Raw genomic sequence first — 20,483 nt, forward strand, 5'->3', positions numbered from 1 at the left:
AAATGAAAGTGTCAGTTGGGTCTTGCTCATTCTGAAATGGTGCCCTTTCTAGTTTCCAGTGCTTACTGACAATGCTTGACACTCCTTGGCTCATGGACACATCATTCCACTCTATGTCTGCTCCTTTGTCACACAGCCACCCTCTCCCTGTATGTCTCTACGTGTCTTCTTTCCTATCAGATCCAGGAGCCACTCTCCCAATTTGATTTCACCATCACTTGACCCATATTCATAAAGATACAATTTCTAAGGAAGGATGCATTCTAGATATGTGTATGGGTGTGGGGTTAAGGACTCCCCTCTTTCTTTGGGAAAGGGCACAGTTCTGATAAAGGGTCCCCTAGCTGAAAAGGCTAACCATCTTCATTCACACTCACCAACTTTAGCTGAACGAGCCAGGCACACCCAATGAACATACTGATGCTTTCTATCTTTTTCTGACTGGATCATCTTCCCTTTCTACAAAACCTCCAGTCCCTGAACCATTATCAGCTTGTCCATATTGCCATCCATCCACTCCAGCATCTGAAAAATGTCTTTCATGTGCTCATTTCTACTCTAGAATCTACTTTTCAGAGCTTAATGTGCTGTTTCTTGCTCAGGGTTCCAAACCTGTACTAAACATCCAACTGGGAAAAGAAATGATAGCTACATACTATTGCCAATCAACATGCTAAATATAATCTTTAAATATCTTCTCTAGTAAAGGTCCTTACTTCTTGCAAGGAATCAATGATCCTTGATTGACTGGTTCATTGATTTATTGACTGACTCTCTGTGGGATCTCACCTAAGAAGATGAAATCATGTCCCTCTGTCTGGGAGTTATACAGCTCATCCTCCATTTATCCACAACCCCCAAGGCCAGTCCCTTCAGACTAGCCTCTTGACTCCTAAATCTAGTTTTTCATATCTTAGCAGGACTCCAGGGTCCAACGGCTGGGGCTAAACCACTGTGGCTGTTCACACAGTGTTCCCACATCCATATTGATTCATCTCCGCATCCATTTCTCCCAGTGTTCCCTTTGGCTCTTCCAGCAGGACGGCTGTTTCTTCCCATTGGTACTTGCACAGAGGCTCCTCACATCCTCACTCCCATGTACTCTGTCCTCGATGAACAGGATGCATGTCCACCTCCTGAGTACCCTAGTTAATTCTTGCCCATCTTTGGGTCTCAGCCCAGGGATTCCTCTCTTGGGATTCACTGATATACACTTGATATTCTCCATGATCATACTGAACAGTTATAATTACACAATGAATTATATAATCATTTAATGTCTACTTTTTGTATGCATGTAAGTATGAATGTATGTACACATTTGTCCCAGTTCACATGTACTGGTATACATGCCTGCCTGTGTGTGAGTAGGCCAGAGAACAACCATGAGTGACATTCTCAGGAACATCATCCATCTATTTTGATAGCAATTAGGCCAGAATGGTTGGAAATTGAGCCCCAGAGATCCTCTTGTCTCTCCTTCCCCAGCACTGGGATTGCAGATGTGTGCCAGCACGCATGGCCTTTTTACATAGGCTCTGGGGATCAAACTCAGGTCCTCATGTTCACGAGGCAAGCACTCTCTGCCTGGACTCCTACCACCCCTCCTTTGACTTGGAAAGGAACTTGAGGACCTGTGTCAGAACTGTACCTGTCAGGCTTTGCATGTTAGGTGATGTACCTGTGTTAGTTGGAGAGTGGCTGGAAGAGGCTGCCCTCTCATGTGATCACATGTATATGAGGTCCTGGCTCTGCACACCAGCTTGTGCACACTACATACTCACTGGCCCAGAGCAGAGAGGGGTACTGGATGAGAAACCTGACCAGCCCCTGGGTACTGGCTGGCTCAGGCTCTGAAATTCCATACTGATCCCACCCCAGCTAATAATATACAGGGGCTGCTAAGAATAATTATGCTGAGTCTTTCTCAAAAGGGCACTCCAGTCAAGTCCTGCTATCCCTATATGTGCATCTGCTGACAGAGTGACCCAGCAAGAGATCAGAAGGAGGGGGAGGAGGCAAGAGCCACCCAGGGAAGAATTATTTGAGTGGCAGAGCATGGGGCAGAATGACATTTGAATTATTCTTCCCTCGTATTAATTAATGCCAGAGAAGAATTTCCAGGGGGCCAGGAGTCAGGTTGATTCTGCCTGCAATTAAAGGGTCTCCCCATCTTTTCTTTGCTTGTCTTCGTTCCTCTCCATTTTCCCACTTACCCAGGAGATGGAGCTTACGCCCAAGCCAAGTGATTGAAAGAAGAGCTGGAAATCACTCTGAAAGTGGCCTCATGAGGGAGGCCACATCAGAAAAGGGGAAGTACGATTTAGATGTAAAACCACCAGGAACAGAGAGGAGAAAAGGCTGGGCCAGGACCACTGGGCACAAACGCACAGACATTGCTCTTTCTGAAGGATGCAGGTCATCGCCAGAGTTCTATAATCTCCCTCTGTAACCCAGGTTGTCTTTGAACCTGTGCTCTGCTTGCCTCAGTCTCCTCTCTGCCCCCAGTATGTTGGGATTAAAGGTATAAGCCACCATACTGGGCTAGAAACAACTTCTTTAAGAGCTACAACCAAGGGCAGATGGATGGGGATTTCTCCTGAGATGCTTGCAGGAAGGATTATCTTTGAGATAATTATCTGCTTTCTCTGTGTCTTTTAAGTATTAAATATATTATGAGGGGGAGGGAACCTTCTAAAACCAACTACTAGAGCAAACAAACTCACTTTTTATGAGTAATGAAAGAAAGATTAGGTTTTAGCTTTTTTGCTAACAGCTATTTGGAATGTGTGGATGGTGGTTGTGTATGGTTTTTGGGCAATCCTGGGTACATGTGTGTATTTATTTATGCATCCCTCTGCATCCAGTGCAAACCTGTGCATCACACACTTCTGCAGTGAAAGCATGTATGTGTTCACATATGTGTTTGTATGAATATGTATATGTATGCACATATGTGTATGGTACTGATGATGGGTATGGTGAGCCACTCAGCTCAGATTTTGGAGAAAGTTCACAGAGCTTTATATCCTCCTGGTAGAGTTCACCTAATCCTAGCCAGTTTGCCCCAGAACCATGCATAGCATTACTGGCCCCTAGAGAAACACCAAAGTCTGGACAGCTTGGACAAGGAAAGGCCTGTTCCCAGCACTGCTCCCTGTTGTTTTCCAGTGAATGGTGGTGGCAGTTTAGACCCAGACTTGACAGGAGGAAGACAAATGTCTCCAAGGCTAAGGTTTTGGCATCCCCTTGGCTTCCTCTCTTTGAGTCCCTTCTCTTAAACACCGCCAAGAAATTTCTGTGGACAGAGAAGAGCTTTCTCTCACAGACAGGTGTCCTGAGTTATCGTGTTAGTCAATTTTCCCTGACTGTGACAAAACACTGGAGATAAACAACTTCCGAGCTGAAAAGATTTCTTTGGGTTCATGGCTTCAGGGGTTTTCAGCCCATGGTCATTTGAACCTGTTGCTTCATGCCTGTGGTAAGGTCAAACATCATAGGAAAGAGTACACATTGGCCTAGAAGTAAAGGCAAGAGAGAAAGGGGCCAGGGTCCCCACATCCCTTTTCAAGGGTACACCCAATGACACAATGCCCTTCAACTAGGCCCTATCCCCTAAACTTTCCATCACCCCCAAACAGTGTCAGTACCTAGGGACAAAGCCTAAAGCAGCTTTGGGGGACATTAAAGACCCAAGTCATAACAGCTACACTCACTCTTCCTTTAAAGATCAATTAATGGCATGATAAGGACAACTAAATGCCATAAAGGGAATTCCTTCAGTTCAGTTCTGATGGACTGGGAAGACAAGGGAGCTTTTTTTTTTCTGATGAATGAATGATAATGAAAACAATGGCAACATTAGTAATTTATCTACTTTTGACACTATGATATAGATTGCTCTCCAGATTGGAAGTGACTGTTATTGGTTTCTTTCTGAACTTCTTCCTATACATCTCCATGGACCCAGGCCTGATTTAATGAATATTGCTTTGGTGTTTTTCCAAAGAGATTTTGGTTGGGGCAGTGATTCCGATATTGGGTGGGAAAATGTTACAGGATCAGAATAAGTTCCCAAGATTAGAGGCTGATATTAACTTGGGGTTCTGAGATGTAGCTTCACTGTCTCCTCAGACAGCAGTGATAGCTGGTGGCTGGTGGGAAAGTCCTAACTCTGAAAGACACGGAAGTCCCAAGTAACACCCCAGCCTTCAATTCCCTGGGCTTGAGGCAGCACAGTACAAAGATGGCTGAAATTGTATTTCCTTTCCCTAGTAAAAACTTGGTACAATATTTAATTTGATTTTTTTTTTTTTTTGGTTTTTTGAGACAGGGTTTCTCTGTGTTGCTTTGCGCCTTTCCTGGAACTCACTCTGTAGACCAGGCTGGCCTCGAACTCACAGAGATCCGCCTGACTCTGCCTCCCGAGTTCTGGGATTAAAGGCGTGCGCCACCACTGCCCGGCTACTTTGATTTTTTTTAAAGTAAGGTATGCTGTCTAGTTTTATGTCAACTTGACACAAGCTTGAGTCATTTGAGAGAAAGGAACTTCAATTGAGAAAATGCTTCCATAAAATCGAGCTGCAGGCAAGCCTGTAGAACATTTTCTAGATTAGTGATTGATGGAGAAGGGCCCAGCCCATCGTGGGTGAATGAACTAAACTCTTTCTTCTCCAAGTTACTTTGGTCATTGTGTTTCATCACATCAATAGTAACCCTAACTGAGACAACTTGGTAACAGGAGTGGGGTATTTCTGTGACAGACTTGACCATGTTTTGGGGGAAGGTTGTGAAAGAACCTTGGAACTTTGAGTTAGAAAAGCTACTGAGTGTTCAAAGCTTGGTGAGCTGTTCTATGAGAGGGTGGAAAACAAGTGTGTTGAGAGAAATGCAGACCATGGAGACCTGCCTCACTTGTGAAATTTCAGAGGAAAGCAAAGACTCTACCAGGCCCAATTGTATGAAGAATGTATAGTGTCTAGTCAGGTGGAGCTGAAGAATCAACTGTGATTAACTAGAGACCAGAACCACTGAAGTAAAACCTTTGCTTTACTGGGACAATTGATGCTGGTTATCTGGAGCAGAGCGAGGTAGTTAAGAAGAGATCAGCATCACTGAGGAGAAATCTTCTGGAAATGTTTCCTGAGAGTCAGCATACAGAAGCTGTGTTCCAGAGGCGGCCAAGGTTGTACCTCACACTGGCAGCCAAACTTGGTAGTGTAAGAGTCACTCAGGTGGTACTGGCATAGAGGGATCATGGAAAACAGCTGAGGTTTGGTACTTTGAGAGTGAAGGTGAAGCCTCAGTAGCAGTTGAAGACTCAGGATTGAAGGGGTCATGTAGAAAAGTTGAGGGTTGGCAGCATGAAGAAAGAGTCTAGGAGAAGCTATTGGTGAAAGTGCAGCCCAGTTGTAGCAGAAGACCCTAGCATTTTAGAGATGCCAGTACCATGAGATGACCACCAAGAACAGCAGTAGTGGTAGATAGGAGGCTGCCCAAGCTTAGAAGACAAGCTGTGTGTGTTGTGGAGGGCAGAGCTGGAGAACTGATCCAAGCCCTTTGAAGGAGCCAGAAGTTTGTGAGTGAATCCCAGACACTGGACATCGAGTTGTTTCTACTGTTGGAGTTTGGTTTTGCTTTGTTCAGATTGTGACTGAGCCCTGGTTCTTCCCTCTTGAAGTGAGAAGGTATTTAATTTAATTCTGAGTTTTACAGGAGCCCACAGCTGAAAAACTCTGAGCTTTTAAAGATTTTGGACTTCTAAAAAAAGAGATTGGATATTTAAAAGAGATTGGAGTTTTAATGTGTTTGAACTTTTTTTTTTACTGTACTATTTATTTATGTTTTATATTGTGGTATTGGTATTAATGTATCATCTTTGGGATAAATGTGAAAAGAAAGGTTCTAACTGAAAAGTTATGTGTTTGTGTGTCAAGTTGACAAGGGGTCAGTTGTGTTGAATAGTTTTATGTCAACTTGACACAAGCTAAAGTCATCTGAAAGAATGGCATCTCAATTGAGAAAATGTGTCCATAAGACTGAGCAGCAGGCAAGCATGCAGAATATTTTCTTAACTATCAATTAATGGGAGGGGTTCCAGCCCATTGTGGGTGGTGCCATCCCTGGGCTTTTGGTCCTGTGATCTACAAAAAAGCAGGCTGAGTAAGCCACAGGGAGCAAGCCAGTAAGCAGCACCCCTCCATGGCCTCTGTCTCAGCTCCTGCCTTCAGGTTACTGTCCTGCTTGAGTACCTATCCTGACTTTCTTTGATGATGAACTGTGATGTGGAAGCATAAGTTGAATAAACCACTTCAATCCCAACTTGCTTTGGTCATGGTATTTCATCACAGCAATAGTAACCCTACCTAAGACATAAGGTGACTGACATTTCTTGTGAAGTAAGATCTGAGCTAAAATATATTTAATGCAGTAGAATTGCAAGAGTGGTCCAGTGCCATCAGAGTTGGAATTAAATGGGAGCTAAGTAGAATGCAAAGTCTGGCTCCCCAGCAGACATGAAAGCAAGACCTCTGAGATAGAGACACAGAAACCTGTGTCTGAGAAGCCCTCCTGGGGATTGCAGTGCACTACAAATTGTGAGAACCATTGGTGTCTGTTGACCCAAGCTAGGTTACCTTCCTTGTGTTTTCTTTTGAGAAACTGTCTTCAAAATTCTCCCTACTGATCCCATCACAAGGGCCTTCAACTTTTCCCTTGTGAATATGTATCCGGCCATGGAGTGGGGATGGGAGGGATGAGGAAACACTCATGTTGGCTCTCCTAGCAATAGTATAAGCTGTAGCCAGAGCAGGTTTGTGTGAGAGGTTATTACCAGATTATCAAATGACTTCTTAGAAATATCACAAAAGCTTGCAAATTCTCGAAGTCTGGAGATGCAAGCCAGGTTCACAGAATATAACATAATCCAAGTCCTCCATTCTTTCTATCATCTCAGTTACTTCTCCCACTAGAGTTGGAGAGGTAGTTACAGAAGGATTCTTTCACTCCAGTACATACAGAACTCAGCTGGGCAGGACAATATCATGAAATAAAGACATGTGTTCTTCTAAAATGAAGAAGTCTAGATCTAGTATGGAGTCAGCTGTGGCTGATGTGGGTGATTCCCTGAAAATACAGTTGTTTCAGACTGGCTTTTAAATGTCCCCCAAAGATCATGTTTCTTCCTTCCATGCAATGTTTAGAGACCAGGATTTTGGGAAGTGACTGGATCATGAGGACTCTGATTTTATTAGTAGACAAATTCCATTCTAGATTCAGAGCTTAATGGGCTCTGGAGGAAGGGTTTTGTTATATAAGTGTTCTCTTTTCCTCTTTGTTTCCCTGATGCCATGAGGTAAGTAGCTTGTCCTATCCACAGTGACACTTGGCCTAATCCCAGACTCATGGTGATGGGACCAAGAGGCCATGGACTGACTATAACAGATCTCTGAATCTATCAGCCAAACAAAGCTTTCCACTTTAGAAGTTAATTGTCACAGTGATCCCACTTTCAACTTTTATTACATTTATTTAGTGGTGTGTGTGTGTGTGTGTGTGTGTGTGTGTGTGTGTGTGTGTGGTGTGTGTGTAGGCAGAAATTAGAGCAGAACTTGTGGAAGCTAGTTCTTTCTTTCTACCATGTTGAGTTCCAGGGATTGAATTCAGGTCTTAGATAATTACCCACTGAGCCATCTTGCCAGCCAGTATCTCAGCTATTTCTACACAACAGTTAACATAACTGTAAAGATAAAGGCTGTAGCTAAGACAATAATTCACAGGAAAAGTGGATAATGCAGGGGCAATGGTGAGATGCTGCTGCGGGCCACCCTGTACCTGGATGACCAGTTCATGACAGGGGAGCAAGGGCATCTGCAGAGCACATGAAGGGTATGCCAGGACAGCAAGTGTCCCTGGTTCCAGTGGGAAGATGGACTCCTATGTTCCAGGCCCAGCCAGCACAGCAGATGACTCTGATGCAGATGGGCCTACACTGGGGCAGACGTACCATGCAAGCTGTCCAGGCAGGCAGTGCAGGAGAAGAGGGGCAGCCACAGGGCAAGGTGGTACTTGAGAAAGCACACAAGAAAAGTAACAAGGATCTCAGAAGGATAAGAGCAGTGGAAAGACAGCTTAGAAGACAGCTTCTGCCCCCTGCTCAGAGGCACAGATGCCCTGGAAACAGTTCCTCCTGACATTCACAGATGGGGACAGAGACAGGGCAGACATCAGCCGACTTGAGAACAGAAGTCAAGGAGCAGGAGAAGGAAGGGACAGGCTTAGAAGGAGGTGAGCTTTAGATGTGGCAGAAACACAGAGCATGGGAGGAGCAGCTGCTCCATACCAGAGAAAGGGGAGCAAAGGGGAAGGGCAGAGAGAGCTCGGAGAGCTTTGAAGACTTTGTGCAATTCATGATGAAACAGGGAAGCCTTGAGGGAGCAGGACCTGTGGAAGGCAGGAGCACAGTTGGAGACTTCTTAGAGAGGCAGCCCAGGAGGGATGCTATAGGATGGGAACATTGACACTACTTTAGCAGAAGAAACACATCTGAATACTAAGGAGGAAAATCATGGTCACTATGGGACTGGCAGGGCCTCTTCCCATGCATCAAAAGAGAAGAAACCCTGCCAAATGGGGCAGAACTTTTTGTCCCCTCAGCATAAAGCCTCCATCCAGAAGTCTCTGGGATCCAGTTGGTGTTTGTTCTGCACACCAATGTCAAACGTCAGAGGGTAGAGATCAGCTTTGGGAAAGTGTATGAGATTCAAAATGCAAAACATTTGTCACAGGTGTGGCATCTTTCCTGGGATGTGTAGGCTGTTTTCTAGGTTGCTAACATTACCCAGAACCAAGTATCATGAGAGTATGATCTGCAAGGTCAAACATTGAGAACTTGTCTTTAACAGGGCATAGGAGTGTTTGTTGAGACACACATCACAGAATACAGACACATATCTGGCAAGAAATAACATTTGTAGATGGCACAGGCGTTCAGAGCCCAGCCCATCTCTTTTTTTCTGTTCACCACAACAGGCAGGAATATTAGTAGCTGCTCAGAACTCTTTCTTAGGTTAGTGAATTTATTGCAATCACAGGAAGCACAAAGGAACAAATTTTATCTGTTCATTATTGTGGGAGCCTGTTGGGAAGGAAATGCTCCTGGGGCTAGAAATAGCAATTTAAAGTGGAGAACAAACACCCAGAGAAAAGGAGTAGGGTGGAGAAGAACGTCAGAGTGCCGGATGAAGGATGAGGGCCTAGGAGGAAAGACTAGAAAACTCTAATAGCTATTAATGAGGTCCTCACTTACAAAGAAACACCAGGTGAATTAGAAGATGATGATGCTAAAGGGGCCTTGAAAGAGCTGTGTGAAAGAGAATGAAGGTGGAGAAGACTGTCTCATAGAACTGAAATTAAGGGCATGAAGCTGCAAGCTCCACTTTGGATATGGGGGTGGATATGCTTCTAATAAACAAAGCCTCCAAGAAATAATAAGGAGTCTAACTGGAGACAGAACGGGAAGGAAGAGGGGAGAAGAAGAGGGAAGGAGGGGAGATTCCCTGAATTTTCTGGAAACTGAACAGCACAAAGCTATGCCTTTTGCAGTTCTGGATACCCTGGGTCTCTGCAGTCTGCTCATCCAACAATACCAGGGGAAAATCTCACCAATTTTCCCGGTTGCGAGAACAAAGAGAGGGCTCCCAGGGTAGTGTCCATCAGAAGGGCTGGAGAGGAAGGGGTCTGATCTCTAGCTGCCCCTGAAGGTTGCTGTACAAAACAGGCTAAAACTCACAGGAACTGAGAGCTAAGATGGAGATACAGTTTGCTGTTCAAATACAACTAAAACACTAATCTTAAATGGTTTTATTAATAAAAAAAACTTGAGAGCCAGGGGTGAATTCTGAAAGATCAGAGAAGCAGAACAAGCCACAGCTAACCTCACCTTGACAATTACTCATCAGATCTTGTTTCCATGAATCTTCAGACTGAAAGTTTCTGAGTCCTCACCTGAATGGATCTCAGCTGAACTGCTGTTAAAAGCCTCAAAGCTTAAAAGCCTCTAGTTCCTGGTCCTCACACCTTATATACCTTTCTGCTTCCTGCCATCACTTCCTGGGATTAAAGGTGTGTGTCACCATGCCTGGCTGTTTCCAGTGTGGTCTTGAACTCACAGAGATCCAGATTGATCTCTGCCTCTCAAGTGATAGGATTAAAGGTGTGTGTGCCACCATTTTCTGGCCTCTATGTCTGTCTAGTGGCTGTTCTGTTCTCTGACCCCAGATAAGTTTATTAGGGTGCACAATATATTGGAGGACTCAATATCACCACATGCAACTAAGTTATTTTCCTGCTAAATTAAACCTATTAACACTCTGGACCCATGTATCAGAAACTAGTCTCAACAGTATAATATTCACCATGTTTATAGTCCCAAATTTCTAGGTATACAGAGAGCCAGGGACATGTGGCTCATTTCTGTGGGAAAAGACAATGAAAAGGTGCCAATCCAGGGACAGAGTAGTTGAAAAAAAAAGACTCCAAAGTAACTGTTATAGCCATGTTCAGTGATGTAAAGAAAAATTCCTTTAATGAATGAAAAGAAAAAACACTTCAACCAAGAATTACAAGGCACAGAAACAAATATGCTAAATATTATAGAACTACAGTTCATAGAATCAGAAAAATCCAGCCCTAGGTGGAGAAAGAGGAGATAAAAAATAAAAAATATATTTTGCAGAAATATGATTGAAAACTTCCTGAATATGTGAAAAGCACAAATATACAGATTTAAGAAACTTAGAAAACCTTAATTGGGATAAATTTTGGAGGAAGGACACATTCCTAAGTACATCTTAGTGAGGGTAAGGAAACCAAATATTGTGAGGAGCACTTGGACACAACCAGAGAAATATATTACACAATACAGTGTGTACCTGTGTGTGTGTGTGTGTGTGTGTGTGTGTGTGTGTGTGTGTGTGAATCTCAGAAGATTGCAGACCAGCCCCTTCATAAAATAAAAACCACCCCCATTTGAGTCGGATGTCCCCTCCTGATGTAACTCATGGTATACATCTTATCTATAAACATCAGTTACATGATTCCCAACCTTCTCTGCAAAGTTACTTTGTTGCATTTTTATTAAATGAGTAGTACGTGTGTGTGTGTGTGTGTGTGTGTGTGTGTGTGTGCACATATGCACATGTGAGGGCAGAGGCTGACTGCCAGTGTCTTCCTCCGTCACTCTCTATGCTATTTTTTTTTTCTAACAAGGACCTCTGATTCTGCTAGCCTTGCTGGTCAGAAAGCCCCAGGGATCTGCCTGTTCATTGCTTCCCAGCATTGGGGTGAGCGTATATGCAGCCACACTCAGCTTTTACATGAGTGCTGGTGAGCAAACCCAGATCCTTCTGCCTGGACAGCAAGTCCTTTAGCAACAGGGCCATGTCCCCAGCCCCTCAATCAGTATTTGAAAAGAGACAATTTGAAGCTATGTAAAAACTCTGCTCTTTTCCCCAGGCCCTCCTCAGGTTTTAGTATCCACTTACATTTTTTTCATCAGAAATAACCATTGATTGATAGTTGCCAACTGGTAGATTTCTAGTAATATTTTAATAATGTTCTTTCTAGTATAAGGTAGCACTTTCTTGTCCTATCAGTGTGAACTCAATAGCCTTATATTATTGATCTTATTAGGCGAGTTATAATCTGCTACTGTCATCTTGTATTTTATATTTTAAGGTTCAAATTATCTAAGTTTAGACATTAGAAGATGCTTAAAGCTGGATATTTTGGATTTTTTGACATATCCTTATCATTACTTGAATGTTTTCTCACTTTTTCACACACACACACACACACACACACACACACACACACACACACACACACACATGGACAGACGGTGTGCTGACTCATCTTATTTTCCCTGCTGAGGCTCTGGAAGGGGCCAGTCTCTAATGAGTCCTAGTTGCTTGAAGTGGGGTAGATAAAATTAATCAAAATCTGAATGCCAGATGTACTCTTCCTGCATAGATGTCACCACTTCCAGGAACCCCCAACCCTACTTATTTGCCTGTCTCACAGTCACACAAATATGTCTGCTCAAGCTCAACACTGCACAATCCATTCCAGCTTTCATTCTTTCCATGTGTGCACTGTAGCATGAATTCTAACTGGTCTTAATAATAAAAATCCAGAGCCAGATATCAGGGTAAATGCTGAAAGATCAGTAAAGGAGCCAGCCACTAGAGAGACTTCTTACCTCCAGGACCTCTCAGCTGAAAGGGACTGGGCTCCTATCTCCTCCCACTCTATATTCTTCTCTCTACCCAGCCATATCACTTCCTATCTCCACCTCCCAAGTGCTGGGATCAAAGGTGTGAGCCACCACTGCATGGCTCTGTTTTTCTTTTAGACTGGGTCAATCTTGTGTAGCACAGGGTGGCCTTGAACTCACAGAGATCTGTCTGCCTCTGCCTCCCAAGCGCTGGGATTAAAGGTGTGTGCCACTACTGCTTGGCCTCAAGGGCTAACTAGTGTCTTAGCTCTGCATTCTGATCTTCAGGAAAGCTTTATTTGTTAGGTCACAAACAAAATATCACCACAGTGCACCACTCTCCCCATAGTTCGTATACCCACCATAGTTTTTAATCACTCACTGGAGTAGGGGTGCCCTCACACACAAGTGTTAGTCTCTACTAGATTATGACAGCTACCTTTGTTGGCCCTATCAAGGAGTGTTTTGGTAAAAGAAAGTAAAGAGAAAAACCAAGGAAGTATGGTTTTTTTTTAATACATGAAAACAGAGGAATGGAAGAAACTCAAAGGCAAAGGCAAGTGGAGAGGGAAGTCAAGTTATTTTTCTCAAACAAATCTATCACCTTTAGATTATGTGTACAGATCTATATGCACAGCATACACACACACACACACACACACACACACACACACACACACACACACACACACCCCTTTACCCTTTGAATGGTTGTCCCCCATCCCAAGACTATTAATTCTACCACAGGTGTCTGAGAGAGCCTATTGTTGTTGACCTCTTAGGCATTTTCTCATTCTCAGTTACCAGGAATGGTGGTCTCTAGTCTAACACACTGAATTGTCCCTCTTGCCACAGGACCTTTGGAAGCCCTGCTTCTTTGCTTGTGTGGCCCAACCTGATATGTTCCCTTGGGGAAAAGAATGTTATACTCTATTTGTGTGCCTTCAAAGTAATATATATGTTAAAGTCCTAATCCCCAGTGGGATGATATTTGGAGGCAGGCTTTTAGGAGATAAATATGGTTAGAATTAGACCATGAAGATGCAGATCCCATGATGGATTAATACCCTTATGTTTATAAGATTATTTCAATCCTCAGTTTTTAGGAGAGGTATGAGCACTCTCTCTCTCTCTCTAATGCACATACCAAGGTATTCAAGGACATGATTAAGAGGAAGGTCCCTACCAAGAGCCTGACCAGGCTGTTGTTGTCTTGACTTGAGACACTCTACCTTCCAGGACCAGGAGGAATGAATGTTTCTTGTTTAAGCTATCAAGCTAGGGGCATTTCATTTCAGCAGCCCAGGTTGACTAAAGTTGACTTATTCTTCCAATCTGTTGGAACACCATCATCTCCTCCCCTGGAAGTCCTCCTTAATCCCCCTAGACACCATCAGAACATTGTATTGTTTACTGTTTTCTTCATGCTCTTGCAGCAGATAGCTGTGCTGTCATTGAGTATGCATCTGATGAATGCCCATGTTGTCACTAAACTCTATGCATTGTGAAGCAGTAGTATCTCTTTTGATCCTGATTATATGCTTATGTGATATAGTACTGACACATAAAAGACACTCAATAAATGTTTATCTTTTGAATAAACTGTTTGTATTTTTGAAGCATAATCTATTCAATCAACAAATGTGTTCATTTCTATTTCTAGGAAAAGGCAAACAGAAGAAATGGCATGGGAAATATGATGAGTCAAGTGAACATACAACCAATGCTCCTGAAGACTCTGAGGTCCAGAGTTAACAGATCTTGTCGTATAGAGGAAGCATCTATAAAATCCCTGCAGACAATCTAAGCAATGTGTATGGTAAAATCATGTGGGAAGTTTTCCCTAAGAAACTTCTCCTGTAAGGTACACTGTAAGGTAGATGTAAGTTTTGTATTTGACTCCATCACTACTTAAGTGACCCAGGAGCATTAAAGTGTCAGTTCTTCCAAAGGCAAGCTGAGCTCCATTCAAAGACCAGCTGTGAATACAAACACATTTTGTGTATGTTTGGACCCAGACAAGGGAATTTCAAATGTCACTTAAAAGAAAGGAAATTTAAGACTAGTCTGAAAAATGTTTTTAAGAGAAGGATGGAAGACTTTGCTTCTTCCAAATGGTAAGACTTTCATTAAAATTTTGTTATATGATATTTGCTCAAGTCATTATGACTACACCAATAAGAAGAGATACTGGATAAACAGATCAACAGAATCAAAGAGTTGATGGAAAGAACTTAATGTCAAGGATGACACAATGTCTTGGAAATAAAGTATATATTGAATGAGTGGCATGATTGCTCACCTTGACAAAGCTAAGTAAGAAGTGACTTTCCAATCCACATTTAAAAATACATTTCAGAATATTCCTGGTGTCTGTCAATAAGATGATGGGAAAATAAACAACAAACTCAAGAGGAATAAACTCCTACTGCACATAGCAAGAAGAGTGATTCTCTCAAACACGATACAAAGGGGAAACACCCAGACATCCAGGAGTATGCCCTGTATGGTTCCATTTCTATGACGGTCCAGACTGACTGTGAAGTTCTGATACATACTTACATACATACATACACACATACATACACATATAAACATTTGAAAAACCCAGGGCAGTGGTTGTATCTGAGTGTGTTTGGCAGGTGGGGGTTGACTAGAGGTGTGGCACATGGAGGAGCCTCCTGGGGTGATGACTAGACTCTTTATCTTGCTGGAAGTTTGAGTGATACAGCTCTATACATTTGTTGAAATCCCAAATTTGTACTTAAGATGTGCACACCAATGTGTGCAGAAACAAAAGGTAAGTGTAAACAAAAATGACACTGGACAGAGGTACAGGCCAGCGTTAGATGGTGAAGCACACAAAGCAAGATACTCCTTCTGGGATCTACAAGGGGTCCATATGAAGATTCTTGGTCAAATTCTTTAAAGTTCTATGTATGCCCAAAATTTTTCTGAAATAAGTGTGTGTTAAAATAACTTCAGGTGTGCTAAATATTTACATATAGCACAAACATAGACACAATGCATTTGTACTGAAAACTCTAAGAAACGTTTCATAATTTTGTGTGAGGAGAACTTTAAAAGCAAACCAGAATCCTAAGAAGATATAGAAGAAATGATAGATATTTTTGACTACCTGAATCTTGGTGACTTTGTAAACCAGACGATGCCACATGCAATTAGAAAAGCAACATGTGGGAACCCAACTGTGTCATATACCATCAAGAGGCAACATTCCCAGCATAAACACCAGGAAAAGACCCAGTGGGGGAAAAATAGGTAAAGACATAATGGGAGAGAGAAAAATGAGTTCTGGCAATTGTATAAAAATGCAAATTAAAACAAAATGAGGTGGCCATGTTTTGCTATTGAATTAGCATAATTTCAAAGATTGGTAACCTCCAGTACCACTCAGGATGTTAGATGATCAACACCCTCCCAGGAGAGTATGAATATTCACTAAGCTTTGGAAAGTCAATCTGGAAGTAAAAAAATCCCATGGGGCACAGAAGAATTCAGAGAAACAAGTATAGCGTGGTTGGAGAAAAATGTGGAAGGAGACACATCTAACTTAGATGATGCTTCCAGGAAGAGGTTGGAGCGCTTTGGCCTGAGTGTCAAATTTGGCTTCTCTCATGTGCATAGCTCAGAATGATGTTTATCACTTTTTAAAGGGTCGCACTACAAATGGTTACAGAATTCTTTACATAATTCTCCATTTTGTTTTCTTGGCCAACAAAGCCTAAAATACTAGCCAGATGGCTCTTTAAGGAAAAGTTTATGGACTCCTACTGTGGGGGAGTCATCATTCACTAATTATTTTTTGCACTTGCTTCTCTGTATTATTTTAATTTGTACATTTCATTTTGAGGTATAAAGAAGATAGATAGGGAGGCGAGGGAAGATATTGCTGGATCATGAATGTAAGCAGAAAACGAAGACACTAGCTAGACACTCAGTGTAGCAGTCTAGGCCAAAGAGAGAGGAGCCTTACAAGGTCAGGGGGCAGTGGAAGGAAGAGTGGGGATAGGTTTCCTAGGAGTAACAGAAGACCAGGCTGGAATATTGAGACATGGGAGGAAACCAATGGTGACTCTTCTATTTCAGTCTCTAGTTAAATAGAGCCAGCCATGGAGATGGAGCGATGGGAAGGTTACATTGGAGAGGAAAGCCAGAACTCTATTTTGAACCCATTATGCTTCCAAGAGGAACTGTGTGAAGGAGGCAGTGGGATAGAGATTAGAGCTACTCAGGATGTGGAGGGGGAGGCTGAGAGGAGATCATATTTCAGCACCCAGTATGGAGCTGGTACTTAAAGCCCCCTGGATGCAAGATAGGAAACTGAACCAGATTCTGATGATGCAATGCCCAGCTCAACTGGGAACCAACAGTTCCAACTTTGCCTAGAGCTGCTTCCTGTGGAAAGATGTCTCTGATGCCACTCTTGCTTGTCTGGATTCTCTAAACTCACCTGCTCCAAATTGTTCTTGCCACTGGCTAAGGCACACTGTGGCTTCCAAGTAGACACCGGCTCTTTCTGGAAAGCTGAGGTCAAATCCTTGCCCAGACACTGGCTGCTACTATTTCTACTGGAGGGATGGGGTGCCCAGCATCTATCTTCCCTAAGTGAGGAAAAAAACTCAGCCACAAGTCCTGAGATACCTTCAGCCATCGCTGACTCATGCCTTACTTTCTCTGAGGGGGCTAAGGACTCACCAAGGAGCTGGTGTAGGTGGGATCTGAGGTGTCATCCTGGAGGTAGCGAGAGAGGCCAAAGTCAGACACTTTGCACACCAGGTTGCTGTTGACCAGAATATTCCTAGCAGCCAGGTCCCTGTGCACATAATTCATCTCAGATAGGTACTTCATGCCAGCAGCGATGCCCCTCAGCATCCCGACAAGCTGGATCACGGTGAACTGTCCATCATTTTGCTGTGATAAGACAAAAGGGAGATCAGGATCAAGATGGGCTTCAGTGGCTAAACAGGAGCCTAGACAGCATGGCCGATGGGTTGTCAGCCCTTTGTCAGCACCCAGCATTCAGTTCCCCATTGCTTCTTCCGGCTCCTCCCTCCTCCTCATCGCTTTCCTTGAATGCTCTGCTCTCTTCTTGCCAAGCCCTGTCGATTTCATCTCCAAATTACATCTCAAACCGTCCACTCTTCTCCCTTTCCACTGCCACCATTCCAAACAAGTCACTGCCATCCATCACCTGTAACAGCCTCCTGAACCTGCCCCCTACAATCCATTCTCTCCATGGCAGCCAGGGCCATCTTTTCAAGACATAAATCAGCCCATGTCACTCCCTGGCTTAAACTCTCTAATAGCTTCCTATTGCATTAAGGAAAAGCTCCCAACTCCTCAGTACAGCTTAGAAGACCCTAGGGACCAGCTACAGCCTCGCTTCAGGCTCTGGACTCACACACTCATGCTGCATGAAGCCACAGGGACTGGAGAACTCTAGATTCTTTCCAAGGCAAGTCCTACTTGCCCTGGAGCTTCATAAGTACCATTCTTCTGTTTCTTTCTCTCTCAGCCCATCCCTATGTACCTTCTGTTCTCTGTTTAACGTCCCTTCTCAAAGATGTCATCCTTATGATTGCCCCTTCCCCAAATGTAATTAGCATTCTCTGAACATTATTTTCCGATGTATTACTGTGTTGCCTTCCATTTCACAGGTTTGAACTTTGTGGATGTGTGTGCAAACTTCTGTCTTTGCTGTTTGAATATAACCCTTTGAGCACAAGAACTCCCATCCCTCAAGGTCCCTATAGTATTTTCAGTGCTGAAAACTTTAACAAAAAAATAGAAGAAGAAGAAAAGTCCCCACATCTTAAAAAGCATATGTAGTTGAGTGACCAGCATCTCTTGCTATTTCCCAAACTCAAAGTCTCAGTCACATTCTTTGAATTTTCTGAGCTGGCAAGCTTTACTTTGTGTAACCAAGCTCACCTCATAGGGGTCAGTGGGGGCTGAAGCTCACACACAGTGTCTGGTACCTGGAACCCTGCTAGTGTCCATGCTAGTCTATATTACTGTTCTCTCCCATCACTGGTGGACTCAGTTGCTAGCACCAATGCCCCCTCCCCATTAGACAGATTTTCCAACAAATCGAATGTGTCTTCTTCTTGCCACACATAAGCTCCTGGGTCTTGCCTCTGCAGACAATGGTTAAATCAGTGGGCCCGGAGCCATGCTCCCAGGAACTTCCCTTCCTATTTAGTTCAGCCTCAGTTTCTCTCCAAAGGGTAGTAAGTTGTGTCCATGTCAATTAGCACACCCTAAACATCGGAATGCTATGACTGGAGGAGAGATGGGAGGAGGCAGGGCACCTGAGGTCTAGTCTAGTTATTGTTGAACACAGTACTGGGTAAGCCACACTCTCTGCTTCAGAAGTCCACATGTGAAATCCACAAAGCACACACAGTGTGAGGAGCCCCTTTGTATTGAACATCTAATGGGGAGATCATGCAATACACACACATCTATTATCTCATTTCAAATGGATGGGTATGCCATTTTTGCACATATAACAATGACTGTCTCTTCTTCAGAATCCACCAGTAGCCAATGATCCTATGGGGAAGGTGTACTGGTTGGTTTTATCAACTTGATACAAACCTAGACATCAGAGGGAATTGTTTCCATCACATTGACCTGTGTGCATGACTGTAGCAAACATTTCTTGATTAACGATTAATGTGGGAGGGCCATCCCACTGTGGGCTGTGTCACCACTGGACAGGTGGTCCTGCCTAGCATCAGAAAGCAGGCTGAGCAAGCCATGGAGAGCGAGGCAGTAAGCAGCTCCCCTCCACGGTTCCTGCTTCTGCTCCTTCTGTAATTCCTGCCTGGATTCCCACCCTGAAGGGACACGACCTTTTAGATGAAGCAAACCCTGTCCTCCCCAAGTTGCTTTGGGTCAGTATTTTAGCACAGTAACCGAGAAGAAAACTAGGACACGCCCCATGGGCCAGGCTGCTCCCGACTCAATTCTTACCCACCGCCCAACCTGTCCAGAATGCTTTTTCTGTGACATTTTCTTCTAAGGACCTAAAATAAAAGTACAGTGCTGCTCTGTGGAAAGACTGACTGACATGCCCATCTGGGAAGGATGAATGTACCAGGGATGATTCAAATCCTCCTCCCGAGTGAACTTCCATCAGCACCCTTTCCAGAAGCCAGCTGGCCTTTCAGGAACACCCCGCATTTTCCCTAAGCACATCTCTGGGAGGTTTGCCTCCTCAGAAAGTCCCCATGCAACTTCTGTAGATTATAAAAATGCATCCCAGCTTCAAGTCACGTGTGCTGAATTTTTTTTAATTCCATTTTTCATTTCTTCTTCTTAAGTGTAGGTGACATTCTAATGAAAAATTGATATCTCGCTAAAGATTTCATTCTAGAGAGGGACGGTGGCACTTAAAAACAATGGGAAGGCTGCTGGCAAGGCATCCATACTTTTGCTTTAATTCACGGAAGCCTTCCTGGGTTTGCCTTGTGGTTAAAATTTAGACCAGACACCACTATAGTTTCAAAGGTTAACAGAGGCCAGAAGTGGTTAAAAAGTTGGGTGTCTGGATCCAAACAGATATAGTGTGGACCCAGGCTCTGCCATTCACTGGCAAGCAAGTGATTTAGCCTTCAGAGTGGTGATCCCCACACCTGAAACTTAAGGAGCACAGTGTGAACTCTTCCTGGACTCTGTGGGGGTTAAATGAGTTCACAGGTCAGTCGCCTTCATCTGGGACCCTGTGATGCACTCAGGAGTCAGGCCATCCTTTCCTCCCAGTCACCTCCTCCATGGACCTCAAGTGTTCTCATTGAGGGAGACCTGGATCCAGTTCAAGGTTCCTCATGTTTTCCTGAGTGTGTGAGAGACACTCTAGGGTCATCACTCAAGGGAAGTCCAGTCCAATGGGCATTCTAAGCTCGACATACAAAGAGTCAATACTGGTAACAATTCCCTGCTGCAAACCCAGTGGTAACAGTGGATGATGAAGACTTAATGACACACGCTTGAAATCTGAATCAATTCTCACATACCAGCTTCTTCCATTACATGGCTTACAAATGGCAAATCATACTTCACAAAATATGATCAGAGCCTTCAAACTGGCCCTGGGCAGAAGAAAAGGCAGGCAATATTGTATTGTTTTCATAGATAAGATAAAGGAAGTCCAGAAGATCTACGTGAACAGACTTAAATC

General features: G+C 43.5%; 1 protein-coding gene across 2 annotated transcripts in view; it reads right to left on the reverse strand.

The window, feature by feature from the left end:
- The window catches only part of Ephb1 (EPH receptor B1), a 448,378-nt gene that overhangs the window by 35,887 nt on the left and 392,008 nt on the right, over nt 1-20,483 (reverse strand). For both annotated transcript variants that reach the window (XM_052718325.1, XM_052718319.1), the window contains one exon: nt 16,994-17,209. In XM_052718325.1, the coding sequence (XP_052574285.1) occupies nt 16,994-17,209 (216 nt within the window). The remainder of the gene's footprint in view (nt 1-16,993; nt 17,210-20,483) is intronic.

This window comes from Peromyscus californicus, unplaced genomic scaffold (assembly GCF_007827085.1).
Source record: "Peromyscus californicus insignis strain IS unplaced genomic scaffold, ASM782708v3 Scaffold_11__1_contigs__length_118956290, whole genome shotgun sequence".
Classification (NCBI taxonomy): Eukaryota; Metazoa; Chordata; class Mammalia; order Rodentia; family Cricetidae; genus Peromyscus; species Peromyscus californicus.